Raw genomic sequence first — 14,497 nt, 5'->3', positions numbered from 1 at the left:
TTCCAACAGTTCATCATTGAAGCAGAGGTTGTTAAGAATGACTCTAGGGCAATCATTGCAATAGACGATCTCTACTTCCCCACTGATGAGTGTCTGGTAATGATAGCATGTGACTTTGAGCACGACATGTGTTCCTGGACCAACACACGGGACGACGATGTCGACTGGCAGCTCATGAGTCCATCCGACTTTGTGCCAGGCCCTCCTGTCGACCACTCAGAAAACTCAGTCACAGGTACCAATTGTCCTCCTCCTCCTCCTCTTCTTTTTCTTTTTCAGCCATGTCTCACCATAAATAAATGACAAAGGTTTACTGAGAACAAATTTGATCAAATGAATGTATATTTGAAATTTCAAGTAACTTAATTTTATTTATTTTTTGTTATTTTTGCTGAGGTATTAATTCATCATCATAGTATAACTGTGTGTTGTGTGTTGTAACAGGTCACTATGTGGGTCTGCTTGGCACCTACATGCCTGAGAATGGTGGATATGCCAACCTTGTCAGTGAGTGGTACATGACCAGCATTTTAATCCCTGCTTCCTGCTTCTCCTTCTGGTACAACATTGCCTTCACTAACGGCTCTCTTACGGTAATGCAGCTCTTTCATCTTGGCTTTTGCTGTAATCTCTTTAAGACAAAATTATTTCTTGCACTAATATACATAATACTATGCATACATATCACTCTATTCGTCATCATTATCATCCTCTTTTTGAACGATGTGATGCATTCTTATATCAGTCATTTTCTCAGACTGCCAGTCACACCGCTGCCTGAACATACAAGCAACGATCTATCTTTTTTGTTTATCTGTACTTTCAAGTCCTGTTCACCATCACATGAACCAAATTACAACTTTCAAATTGAGACATTATCATTATGTAGCAGCTCCAAGAAAATCTGGTTAACAAGTTTTGAATTTTTTTATCTCGAATGTTTTTATTCGTCTAATTTTAGGTTATTATAAAGTTCTGTGATGGATTTCCTGAAGTTTCTTCAAGGTTATAGCTGCTTGGTCAACTAATGAAATGTTTTTATTGAAGGTCTCAGCTGAGAGGGAGCAAGCATGGCAAATCTTATGGAGGCTTGAGAGCGGGCCAGATCCTGCATGGCACTATGCAGAAATTCCTATTTATCAGGAAGAAATGTTCAGGGTATGTGAGAAACACTCCTTTAAAGAAGTTTGGCCCCACTACCTTTGGTATTACATATTATTATTATTATTATTCTCTTAATCATTGGCACTCATATTATTTATATGTATATCAATAATTAAAGCCAAGATTATATTAATCACAGCACACTGAGAAGAATCATGAAATAAATATGATCATTGGGTTAAAATAGCCAGCAATGTAAGTGTAATACAGCATAAGTGTCACCAGTACTTGCAAATTTTAATTATGTGTTGCTTCCAGCTTGTGATAACAGGAGTGTTGGCAAAACATCCCGACACTTACCTTGCTCTAGATTACATCAACTATGACCAACTTAATGAATGTGGCAGTGGCACTGTCATTCCTGCTATTGCTGATGTGGTTGCTCAAGGTGAGTTGCTGATTTTTTTTCTATGTAAGAGGAGTACTGGCCAAGAACAATAAAGAAAAGAGAAAAAGGTCCATTGAGGCACCAGTTGCTAAATGGAAGCAAAAATAATCTTAAAAAAATGGAAGATAAGTGTTTTTTCAAACCTCCCTCTTGAAAAGAGGAAATACAGAAGCTGGCAGGGAATTCCAGAGCTTACCAGAAATGGGATGAATAAGTGAGCATACTGGTTAACTCTTGCATTAGCGAGGAACAGAAAAGGAGTGAGAGAAAGTGAAAAAATCTTTTGCAGCAAAGCTGGTGGGAAAGAGAAGGCAGCAAGATTAGATGAACTGTCACTAGAAGATAGCAAGAGATGCAACATCACAGCAATGGCATAGAGGCTGAAGATGAAGATATTCAGTTAGATGAGGAGAGTTATTGAGATGAAATACTTTTGATTCCACTTTGTCCAAAAACAGTGGTATGAGTAGAACCTCCTGTACATGTGAAGCATGCTCCATACATGAACAAATAAGGCCCTATACATGAATGAAAAAAACTGGCATAGATGACTCAGAATGCTGTGGTAGATGAAATTTTCAATTATTTTCAGTATAGCTTTGCTAAGTTTTGGGCTTTTATTGAAAATGGAGAGCTAGATATGCATCAGTCATGCTAGTTTGTTAGGGACATGACCTAAGATCACCAGCTTCAGCTGAAGTTCAGTTTTTCCATAGCAGTAGAAAGAGGTGAAAGAATATGTTGTGTTCAAGAATAGTATAAATTTATGAATATCACTTAATGAAAATCTAAATAGTATTTCAGTGTTGCACTTGTGTAATTAAAACTTTTTGCTTCACACATCATTTGAACCATTAATTTACTACATAATTATATATTAGTGAAGATGTAATCGTGTGTAGACCTAACACAAAACTCTCTCTCTCTCTCTCTCTCTCTCTCTCTCTCTCTCTCTCTCTCTCTCTCTCTCTCTCTCTCTCTCTCTCTCTCTCTCTCTCTCTCTCTCTCTCTCTCTCTCTCTCTCTCTCTCTCTCTCTGTGTCTGGCTACCACAGCTGAGAAGAATGTGGCGTGCTCCTTTGACTATGACTGGTGCTCGTGGACACACAGTGATCCAATGGAGCTTGGTGAGACGAGCTCCGTGCATGCAGACCGAGACCGTGGAGGATATGTGTATGAGTTTGCCAATGGTTCATATGTCTTCGTGCCGGGATTCATCAAGTCAGGACGCTTAGCAGAAAATCCTGAGAACCCACACAAATATTGCTATCGTTTCTGGTGAGCATTTTTGTTGATTTCACACTTAATAAGAATTTACAAACTAATGACTGGAATGGATGTAGTAGATAATGAGGAGCTGTTACTAAGAGGTAAAATCACCAGTAGAAGCATAAGATGTCATAGTAAAAAAGCTGAGAATGGGAAGACGCTTCAAGGACGTGAAAAAATTCAGCTTTCCACAAAGAAGTATAGCGGCATGGAATGGCCTGAGTGAAGAGGTCATATCAGCAAGGACTGTGCACAGCTTTAAAGAAAAGTTAGACAAAGTAGGTAACTACACACACACACACACACACACACATGCGTTTGAGCCATCAGCTGGTTTGTTTACATCTGCGCAACATGGCGGCCGTGAACTCGAAAGATGAATCAGACTTCACAGGATTTCAAGGAATAATGGAGAAGAGCACTTATGTGAAGAAAATTCTGGAGTTGAAGGTAAAATTGAAAAACTTTGAAAAGTATGGGGGCCTGGAAACGAGTTATGACAATGTAATGAAAGAGTGTGCCGATATGAAGAAGGAAAATGAAGCACTGAAAGAGGAAGTTAAGCTAATTAAAGTGAATTGCGAAAAATGTGGAGAATCTCTAGGAAAAGTGATGGAGAAGCAGGCTGAATGGAAAAAAAGTCAGGAAGTGGAAAGAAAGGAGGTAAATTACAAAGTTGCAAGTCTGGAAAAGGAAATCAAAGAGTCTGGGGAGAAAACTTTGGGCCTTGCTGAAATTATAGATCAACAGATCATAGAAGAGAAGATTGCTGAGAAAGTGGTGAAGGTTATTAAATCAAATGAGACATTGGTGAGGGAAACTGTAGACAAAAAGAGATGTGTGGTGATATTTGGTGTGGAGGAGGATAAGACACCGAGTAAAATGGAGAGAGAAAAACATAAAAAGGTGATAAATAATATCATTAATGTGGTGCAGGAGGAGGAAAAGACCTAGTACAAGAAATAGAGGACTTCCATAGAATTGGAAAGTTCACAAGAGAAGGTATGAGGCCAATAAGAATCAAACTTAAGTCACAAAAGGATGTAGATGAATTGGTGGAGAAGTCATGGAGGCTAGCCCAGCAGGAAACAACAAGGAAGATTTGGTTGAGAAGAGATCTCGGTGAAAAGGAAAGAGAAATGTTAAATGAGTTGAGAAAGGAGGCTTTGAAAAAAATGAAGAGAGGACAGAAGAGGAGAAGAAAGAGTTTTTCTGGAGAATCTTGGATATGAGACTGAGGAAGTGGTTCATAACCCAGAAAAGTACAGCAAGAAAGGACTAAAGAAACTTACGTATGAGCGAATGTAATGTATTCCAACATAAATGGAGTGATATCGGGATTTTAGAACTCAACGATTACTTGAGGGACAAGAACCCAGATATTGTGGGTCTTACTGAAACAAAACTGAGAGAGGAGAAGACCTGATGATGGTTGGAGAAGGAAATATAATGTTTGGAAAAGAAATAGAGTAGGTAAGATGGGAGGAGGAGTGATGTTGCTGGTTAAAAAGATATAAAGGTGGATCAAGTGAAAGAAGGTATGGGAAAGGCAGAAGTGCTAAAGATCAGAGCAGAAACTAATGAAGGAAAAAGAGGCACTACATAGTGGTGTACGTACCACCTAAGACAAATGCATGGTCAGTACAGGAATATGAAGAAATGATAAGTGATACAGGAACATGTCTGGAAGAAATGTTGGGTGGCTGTGAACGAACTATAATGATGGGAGATTTTAATTGTAAAGAGGTGTGTTGGGAGGACTGGTCAATGGAAGGATCAGAGACAACATGGGAAATACACTATTGACACTGGCAATGGAAAATGTGTTAACTCAGTGGGTCAAAGAAGATACTAGGTTTGGAGGAGAGGGAGCATCGTCAAGACTGGACTTGGTCTTTAGTACAGAGCCAATGGTCATTGAGGAGATGAGGGTGGAGTGCCCTTTAGCAAAGAGTGATCATGCAGTTTTGGAGTTCAAGGTGATAGATGAAGAGAAATCTAGAAGAAATGAAGAATATAAAGTGGGAAGATGGAATTATGCCAAGACAGATTTTGGAAACCTAAAGAAATTCTTTCAAGAGACAAATTGGATGAAATTCAAGAGTGCTAAGGAGCAAATGAAAAGTGGAAGGAATTTATAAAAATATACAAAGAAGGTGAGAAAAATTTGTACCAATAAGACAACATAGAGAAGTTGGAAAGCAGGACTGGTTTAACGATAGATGTGAAAAGGCTAGAACAAGAAAAGAGGATGCATGGAAGAGGTGGAGAAGGAAAAGACGGATTAAGCAGTGGGAAAGTTACAAAAGAGCAAGAAATGAATATGTGTTGATTAGAAGAGAAGAAAGAAAGAAACAAGAAAAGGATATAATTGATAAATGTAAAGACCAACCAAGGCTTTTTACAGACATGTGAACAACAACATCAAAAATAGAGAAAGTATTGAAAGTTTAGAAGTAAATGGAGTATGCAGTGAAGATCCCAGGAAATGGCAGAGGCTATGAATGGATGCTTTCGGAAGGTATTCACAAAGGAGACTGCTTTTGACAAACCACTGGTAATGGAACAGAAAGGGATTATGAAGGAGTTTCAAGTAACTGTGGAGGAGATCAAGAATATGATGGGGAGTTTAGAAGTGAGAAAAGCTGTGGGACCTGATGGGGTATCAGGATGGATTTTAAGAGAATGCAGGGAGCAACTGGCAGAAAAAGTTTGTGAAGTAATTGATGCCTCATTAAGGGAAGGTGTAGTGCCCCAAGACTGGAAAAGAGCTAACATTGTCCCAATCTATAAATCAGGTAACAAGAGAGACCCATTGAACTATAGACCAGTGTCACTTACAAGTGTGGTAGCTAAGATGTGTGAGAGGGTGGTGAAGAATAGATGGACAGACTTCTTGGAGAAAAATGACATACTTTGTGAGTGTCAATTTGGTTTTAGAAAAGGGCGTTCATGCACGACAAACCTGATATGTTACTATTCGAGGGTGATAGATGTAATACAGGAAAGAGATGGTTGGGCTGATGGAATATATCTGGATTTAAAAAAGGCCTTTGATAAGGTACCACACCGGAGACTGATCTGGAAACTTGAAATGGTAGGAGGAGTGCATGGCAGTTTACTAAAATGGATGGAAGACTTTTGGTAGGAAGAGAAATGAGAACAATAATTAAGGACAGACCATCAGAATGGGGCTTGGTGGAGAGTGGAGTTCCACAGGGATCAGTGTTGGCACCAGTAATGTTCGCGGTCTACATAAATGACATGGTGGATGGGGTGTCCAGTTATGTGAGCCTATTTGCAGACGATGCAAAATTGTTAAGAAAAGTGAGATGTGACAAAGATTGCGAACTACTCCAGGAAGACTTGGACAGAATATGGAAATGGAGCTGTACATGGCAAATGGAGTTCAACACGACAAAATGCAAGAAAATAGAGTTTGGCAAGAGTGAAAGAAGAATCAGGAGTATGTACAAGATAGGAAATGAAGACATAAAACCAGTCATGAAGAAAAAGACCTTGGGGTGACAATTACCAATGACCTATCGCCAGAGAGACATATAAACAAAATAATTGGAGAAGTATTGAACTTATTGAGGAACATAAGAGTGGCGTTCGTATATTTAGATGAAGAAATGATGAAGAAAATAATTACTGCAATGATAAGACCGAGGCTTGAATATGCAACAATACAGTGGGCTCGAACTTAAAGAAACACATAAGGAAACTAGAGAAAGTACAGAGGGCTGCAACAAAATGGTGCCTGACTTAAGAGATTTGACTTATGAAGACAGACTGAAAAGAATGCAACTTCCGACCCTGGAAAACAGAAGAGAAAGGGGAGACCTGATAGCAATATACAGAGTGATGATTGGCATGGAAAAATGGATAGGGAAGATCTGTGTATGTGGAATGAAAGAATGTCGAGAGGGCATGGGAAAAACTAAAATGGCCACTTATAGGAGAGATGTGAAAAATATAGCTTCCCTCATAGAAGGGTGGAAGCATGGAATAGTTTAGACGTGGAAGTGGTCAACGCAAGGAATATTCATGATTTTAAGAAAAAGCTGGACATTAATAGATATGGAGACGGGACAACACGAGCATAGCTCTTTTCCCGTATGTTACAATTAGGTAAATACAATTAGGTAAATACACACACACACACACACACGATGGGGTATCAGGATGGATTTTAAGAGAATGCAGGGAGCAACTGGCAGAAAAAGTTTGTGAAGTAATTGATGCCTCATTAAGGGAAGGTGTAGTGCCCCAAGACTGGAAAAGAGCTAACATTGTCCCAATTTACAAATCAGGTAACAAGAGAGACCCATTGAACTATAGACCAGTGTCACTTACAAGTGTGGTAGCTAAGATGTGTGAGAGGGTGGTGAAGAATAGATGGACAGACTTCTTGGAGAAAAATGACATACTTTGTGAGTGTCAATTTGGTTTTAGAAAAGGGCGTTCATGCACGACAAACCTGATATGTTACTATTCGAGGGTGATAGATGTAATACAGGAAAGAGATGGTTGGGCTGATGGAATATATCTGGATTTAAAAAAGGCCTTTGATAAGGTACCACACCGGAGACTGATCTGGAAACTTGAAATGGTAGGAGGAGTGCATGGCAGTTTACTAAAATGGATGGAAGACTTTTGGTAGGAAGAGAAATGAGAACAATAATTAAGGACAGACCATCAGAATGGGGCTTGGTGGAGAGTGGAGTTCCACAGGGATCAGTGTTGGCACCAGTAATGTTCGCGGTCTACATAAATGACATGGTGGATGGGGTGTCCAGTTATGTGAGCCTATTTGCAGACGATGCAAAATTGTTAAGAAAAGTGAGATGTGACAAAGATTGCGAACTACTCCAGGAAGACTTGGACAGAATATGGAAATGGAGCTGTACATGGCAAATGGAGTTCAACACGACAAAATGCAAGAAATTAGAGTTTGGCAAGAGTGAAAGAAGAATCAGGAGTATGTACAAGATAGGAAATGAAGACATAAAACCAGTCATGAAGAAAAAGACCTTGGGGTGACAATTACCAATGACCTATCGCCAGAGAGACATATAAACAAAATAATTGGAGAAGTATTGAACTTATTGAGGAACATAAGAGTGGCGTTCGTATATTTAGATGAAGAAATGATGAAGAAAATAATTACTGCAATGATAAGACCGAGGCTTGAATATGCAACAATACAGTGGGCTCCGAACTTAAAGAAACACATAAGGAAACTAGAGAAAGTACAGAGGGCTGCAACAAAAATGGTGCCTGACTTAAGAGATTTGACTTATGAAGACAGACTGTAGTCACAGTAGTCACCTGCCGCCCGGTGGAATACTCCAGGAGAGGTACTTACGGGGATGTAGGCAGTGCTGCAAACTGAGTGATTCCCGTGTCCTCTCTTCCCGGTTCCCTTTGTGGTCTCATTTATACAATTGAGCAGCTGCAGCCTGCCCTCTAAAGACAACTTCTACTACTTCCTACACTACACTACAACACCTTACACTTTTACACTCTCTTCAAATCAAAATTTAATAATGGCTTCACCACGCCCTGCCTCGGAGTCCCCCTCTGGGGAGGGGACCATAAATGTCCCCAGGTCGGACTGCCCTCTGCTGTCGACCTTGGGTGTCTTGACACTTCATCTAATACTTTCACTATCAATTTCTGCAACATTCGTGGCCTTCGTTCTAATTTTCAATCTGTGGAACACCACCTCTCCTCTACTAAACCTCATCTTCTCTTCCTAACCGAAACACAGTTGTCTGTGACTACTGACAGCAGCCCTTTTCTGTTCCCTCCTACTTGCTCTATCCTCATTTTCAATCCAAAGCTGGATGTTGCGCATACGTGCGTAACGACACCACTTGCTCTCGTGCCCACAATCTTGAATCTTCAGAATTTTCTACCATCTGGCTAAGACTTCAATGTCACTCTCTAACTAAATTCATCTGTGCTGTATACCTCTCACCTAATTCCTCTGACTATGTAAAATTCTTTGACTATTTGACTTCCAAGGTGGAGCACATCTTATCTCACTTTCCTTTGCTGAGATCTCCATTTTAGGGATTTCAATGTTCACCACCAGCTTTGGCTTTCATCTTCTTTCACTGACCAACCTGGTGAACAAACCTTCAACTTTGCTATCCTTCATGACCTAGAGCAGCTAGTGAAGTTCCCTACCCGTATTCCTGACCGCCTTGGAGACACGCCCAACATTCTTGATCTTTTCCTAACCTCCAACCCTTCTGCTTACTCTGTTAAACTTTCCTCTCCGTTGGGCTCCTCCGACCACAATCTAATTTCCGTTACCAGTTCTATCACTCCAGTGCAGCCTCAGGACCCGCCTAAGCGGAGGTGCTTCTGGCATTTTAACTCTGCTAAGTGGGAGGAACTAAGGCAGTACTATTCTGATTTCCTTGGGATGATTATTGTTTTCATGTCAGAGATCCTTCTCTTTGTGCCGAGCGCATAACAGAGGTGATTATCTCTGGCATGGAGCTATACATTCCTCATACTTTCTCTAACCCTAAAGCTAAAAAGCCTTGGTTTAACTCTGCTTGTTCTCGTGCTGTCAATGATAGAGAGGCGGCTCACAAACGGTTCCGTAGCCATCCAACTGCTGAAACTCATGCCCTATATATTTCTGCCCGTAATCATGCCAAATCTATTCTCCAACTTACTAAAAACTCTTTCATCAATAGAAAATGTCAAAGTCTTTCCAATTCTAACTCCTCTCGAGATTTCTGGCATCTAGCCAATAATATCTCTAACAACTTTACTTCTTCGTCTTTCCCTCCTTTACTTCATCCAGATGGCTCTACAGCTGTCTCTTCTTTTTCTAAAGCTGAACTCTTCGCTCAAACCTTTGCTACCAACTCAACTTTGGATGATTCTGGGCATATTCCTCCTACTCCTCCACCCTCTGACTACTTCATCCCTAAAATTAAAATTCTTTATAAAGACGTTTTCCTGGCCCTCTCTGGCCTTGATTCTCGGAAGGCTTACGGTCCGGATGGAGTCCCTCCTGTTGTTCTCAAAACTGTGCTTCCGAACTCGCTCACTGCCTGGTCAAACTCTTTCATCTGTGTCTCTACTTCTATTTATCCTTCTTGCTGGAAGTTTGCTCACATTCAACCTGTCCCTAAAAAGGTGACCACTCCAATCCTTCTAACTACCGCCCTATAGCTTTGATTTCCTGCCTTTCTAAAGCCTTTGAGTCTATCCTTAATAGGAAGATAATGAGGCATCTATCAGCTCACAACCTTCTCTCTGATTGCCAGTATGGTTTCCGTAAAGGCAGATCTACTGGTGATCTTCTTACTTTCCTAACTGAATCTTGGTCATCCTCTTTAGGGACTTCGGTGAAACCTTTGCTGTCGGCCTTGACATATCGAAAGCCTTCGATAGAGTCTGGCACAAATCTTTAATTTCTAAACTACCCTCCTACGGATTCTATCCTTCTCTCTGTACCTTCATCTCCAGTTTCCTTTCCGATCGTTCTATTGCTGCTGTAGTAGACGGTCACTGTTCTTCCCTAAAACTATCAACAGTGGTGTTCCACAGGGTTCTGTCCTATCACCCACTCTCTTTCTATTATTCATCAATGATCTCCTAAATCTGACTCAATGCCCTATCCACTCCTATGCTGATGATACCACCCTGCATTATTCAACAGCGTTCAACAGACGCCCAACCCAACAACAATTAAATGACTCAAGGCGAGATGCTATAGGACGCCTAACTTCTGATCTTTCACTTGTTTCTGATTGGGGCAGAGAAAACCTGGTTTTGTTCAATGCCTCAAAACTCAATTTCTACAACTATCTACTCGACATAACCTTCCAGACAACTATCCTCTCTTCTTCAATAACACTCAACTTCCCTCTCCTCTACATTAAACACACTCGGTCTATCCTTCACTAAAAATCTAAACTGGAAATTTCACATCTCTACTCTTGCTAAATCAGCTTCCAAGAAGTTAGGTGTCCTATGGCGTCTTCGTCCATTTTTCTCTCCTCCCAGCTGCTTGCTCTGTACAAGGGCCTTATCCGCCCGTGTATGGAGTATGGCTCTCATGTCTGGGGATCCACACACAGCTTTACTAAACAAGGTGGAATCTAAAGCTTTTCGTCTTATCAACTCTTCTCCTCTAACTGACTGTCTTGATTCTTTAAGTCACCGCCGCAATGTTGCATCTTTATCTGTCTTCTACCGCTGTTTTCATGCTGTCTGCTCTTCTGAACTTGCTAACTGCATGCCTTCCCCTCCTGCGGCCTCGCTGCACAAGACTCTCTACTTCTTCTCATCCCTATTCTGTCCATCTTCCTAATGCAAGAGTTAACCAGTATCTTCACTCCTTCATTCCCTACACTGGTAAACTCTGGAACTCTCTACCTGTGTCTGTATTTCCACCTGCCTATGACTTAAACTCTTTCAAAAGAGGAGTGTCAAGACACCTCTTACGTTAACTGGACCCTCCTTTTAGATTTTTTGTTTTTCTCTTTATACTATTCCTCTTAACAGGGCCTGGCAACCAGCGGGATTTTTTTTTTCCAACTTTGTTTTCCCTTGGCCAGTGCCCTTGTAATGTAAAAATGCAACTTCCGACCCTGGAAAACAGAAGAGAAAGGGGAGACCTGATAGCAATATACAGAGTGATGATTGGCATGGAAAAATGGATAGGGAAGATCTGTGTATGTGGAATGAAAGAATGTCGAGAGGGCATGGGAAAAAACTAAAAATGGCCACTTATAGGAGAGATGTGAAAAAATATAGCTTCCCTCATAGAAGGGTAGAAGCATGGAATAGTTTAGACGTGGAAGTGGTCAACGCAAGGAATATCCATGATTTTAAGAAAAAGCTGGACATTAGTAGATATGGAGACGGGACAGTACGAGCATAGCTCTTTTCCCATATGTTACAATTAGGTAAATACACACAAAATAGGTAAATACACACCATCCACACTGGTAAAAGTAGCGACACATTGGTAAGGTATAGTTGTTGATCACTTGTCTGTCATTTAATCTCATGGGTGTGGTGAATGATGCACAGTTTGTTAACATGTACAGTTGCTCACAAAAGTATTGGTGCAAAATTCGTCGAAACATTGTGGAACATGGGGAGAAGCTAACCGAAACTTCACTGTCCGTCTTGTCGTATGTTTGTAGACCTGATGCTCGTAGTTGTCCCTCCACACTCTCTCTCTCTCTCTCTCTCTCTCTCTCTCTCTCTCTCTCTCTCTCTCTCTCTCTCTCTCTCTCTCTCTCTCTCTCTCTCTCTGACCTTTAATTCCGCCTTTGTTTTCTTTCCGCCCTTTACTACAGATGATGAAAAATCTTACTTAGTTAATACTGTAAGTCTCACTCCCGACATTTCGAAACAACAGTCCGCCGGTTCGATTCTTCCAAACCAGCAACATACAGGCATACCAACCCTCCCCAGAAAACCTGATCGAATACGTCCATAGCTATCGGACCCCTATGCACCGATATTTTTGTGAGTGACTCTACATTATATAGCACACTAACAAGAGGGTTGGAACAGAGTGACAGTCTTTCCCTGTCTGTGTTTGCATTCCCTCACTCACTTCTTCCACCTCTTCAAGGCCAGAGTCACCCCACCATATAAGTGAATATACTTGTTCACTGATGTATAAATCATTATTGTTGGTGTTCTTGTTTTTATTACTGATATTGTTATAATTTTTTATTTTTATTATGGAACATTATTATTATTATTATTATTATTATTATTATTATTATTATTATTATTGTTATTATTATTATTGTTGTTGTTATTATTATTACTATTATCATTATCATTATTACATATTGCTATTACTGTTGTTATTATTAGTAGATACATATTGGTTTTCCATTATGGTTTGTTACATGTATTATTTCCTTGCATGGTCTGTATTTGCAGGTATTACATGTTTGGCACAAGCACTCCTTGGCTGTCAGTGTCCATGAGGATCTTGAGGAGCCAGTGGTCTGACAATACCTACGAGTCTGTCTTATGGCAGCGAACCAAGGGAATGATAGACATGTGGCAGGAAGTGAATGTTGAGATCCCTACACAATCTGGTGACTGGGAGGTAAGGGCATATCAATACATAGGAGTCTCATTTATTTGGCTCTGTTGCTTACACTAATTTACAAATCATTAATAATGCAAAATAATTATCAGATTACTCATGAACAAGATAGTGAAAGTTTTGGAGGCCTGCTTCAAAGTGATATCAAACAATATAAGATTAGGGAAGCTATAAAAAGCCTGTAGTGTTGATACTTGGTGGTTTTGTGTGTAAAACATGTGTATATACCTAACTATGTCCATCTATTGTGCCTATCTGTAAGTATGTCAAGTCTTTGAAATTCTCTTTTGACTGCTCTAAGAACTTAATGCCTGAATCTTTCTCTCTCTGCCATCTAGACACTTAACAGTGCTTGTGTTTGCAATCATGGTGTTAAGTGTCAGCCAGCTATGTAAGTCACATTCTTGATTCCTTCCACAGCTGGTGTTGAGAATAACGAAGGATGATTACCAAGTAGGAGTGGTTGCTGTGGATGACTTTGACTTGTGGGTTGGTGCATGCACAATGGAACAGCTAAGTTGTGACTTTGAGTCAAATCCCTGCGGATGGAGTGACGACAAGTCTTACCCATTGGAGTGGGTGAGGGTTGAAGCAAGGATGGGTGCTGAGTCAATGGGTTATGATCACACTACAGAATCTGCAGAGGGTGAGATATTTCTTCTTTTTTGTAACTTCTTTAGCAAAAGAAACATGATCTGTTGTTCACTATCTGGCCATTTTTATATTGGAGTATGTTCAACTTGGTAATTTTTTTTGTTTCTCAGGATACTATGTTTACCCACATCTGAGAGAAGGCCATGCAGTCGGGGAGAACCTGTCAGGCCGGTTGGTGGGGCCTCGGCTCAGTGCCGGTGGGGGAAACCAGTGCCTTGCTTTTTGGTACAGCATTGAAGGTAAGCCTTTACCTTAGATTGATGGTTCAATTTATTTAGTGAAAAATGTTGAAGTGTAATACAGTAGGTAAGTAAGTAGTATAGATAATGAAGATGACTGCTTCCCACAGGGTCATCCACACTCAGATTACTGAACATTGAAGGAGGCGCCAGTGATGAGCTGTGGAGCGTCACTGAAAAAATGGTTCCTGGTTGGGTCTTTGCACGTGCAAATCTCAACATTACCACCAACATGACTGTAAGTTGTGTACTTCTATTAAGACTCTCATGAAATTCTGATGTATTTAAAGAAATTTTGTGGCCTTTAAGATGCAGAACAAGAATTAAATTCTCAAATAGTATTTTACAAGTGATCTCCAGGGGAGGTGCCAGACATTGATGGTGTGACACAGGTGTGGCACAATCAGGAGTTGTAGGGGAGAGCACCTTGTTCTGTATGAAAGTGTCCACACTGTAACTAATATCTGTAAAGGACCTAAGAGAGTGATGTCACTGTGAAACCTGTGTGCCTTGTCTTGGCTAATTCCTTTCTTTGGGAGAGACAGTCTTGGTATGTAAGTTTGTATGTATGTTTTAGAAGAGCATGAGTTTAAGGAAGCTTGCTTTGTTGAAGTGATTGGTCAAATTATCCAAAATCCTTACTTTGCTTTTTCTTTTGTATTTTGTG

At 40.3% G+C, this 14,497-nt stretch overlaps 1 protein-coding gene across 2 annotated transcripts in view; it reads left to right on the top strand.

The window, feature by feature from the left end:
* The window catches only part of LOC123510478 (MAM and LDL-receptor class A domain-containing protein 2-like), a 136,504-nt gene that overhangs the window by 51,169 nt on the left and 70,838 nt on the right, over window positions 1-14,497 (top strand). For both annotated transcript variants that reach the window (XM_045265684.1, XM_045265683.1), the window contains exons 85-93: window positions 10-235; window positions 445-593; window positions 1,048-1,158; window positions 1,423-1,552; window positions 2,607-2,829; window positions 12,766-12,937; window positions 13,358-13,583; window positions 13,702-13,830; window positions 13,941-14,068. In XM_045265684.1, the coding sequence (XP_045121619.1) occupies window positions 10-235; window positions 445-593; window positions 1,048-1,158; window positions 1,423-1,552; window positions 2,607-2,829; window positions 12,766-12,937; window positions 13,358-13,583; window positions 13,702-13,830; window positions 13,941-14,068 (1,494 nt within the window). The remainder of the gene's footprint in view (window positions 1-9; window positions 236-444; window positions 594-1,047; window positions 1,159-1,422; window positions 1,553-2,606; window positions 2,830-12,765; window positions 12,938-13,357; window positions 13,584-13,701; window positions 13,831-13,940; window positions 14,069-14,497) is intronic.

The sequence above is a fragment of the Portunus trituberculatus genome, chromosome 29 (assembly GCF_017591435.1).
Source record: "Portunus trituberculatus isolate SZX2019 chromosome 29, ASM1759143v1, whole genome shotgun sequence".
NCBI lineage: Eukaryota > Metazoa > Arthropoda > Malacostraca > Decapoda > Portunidae > Portunus > Portunus trituberculatus.
This window is presented reverse-complemented; position numbering and strand designations above follow the sequence as displayed.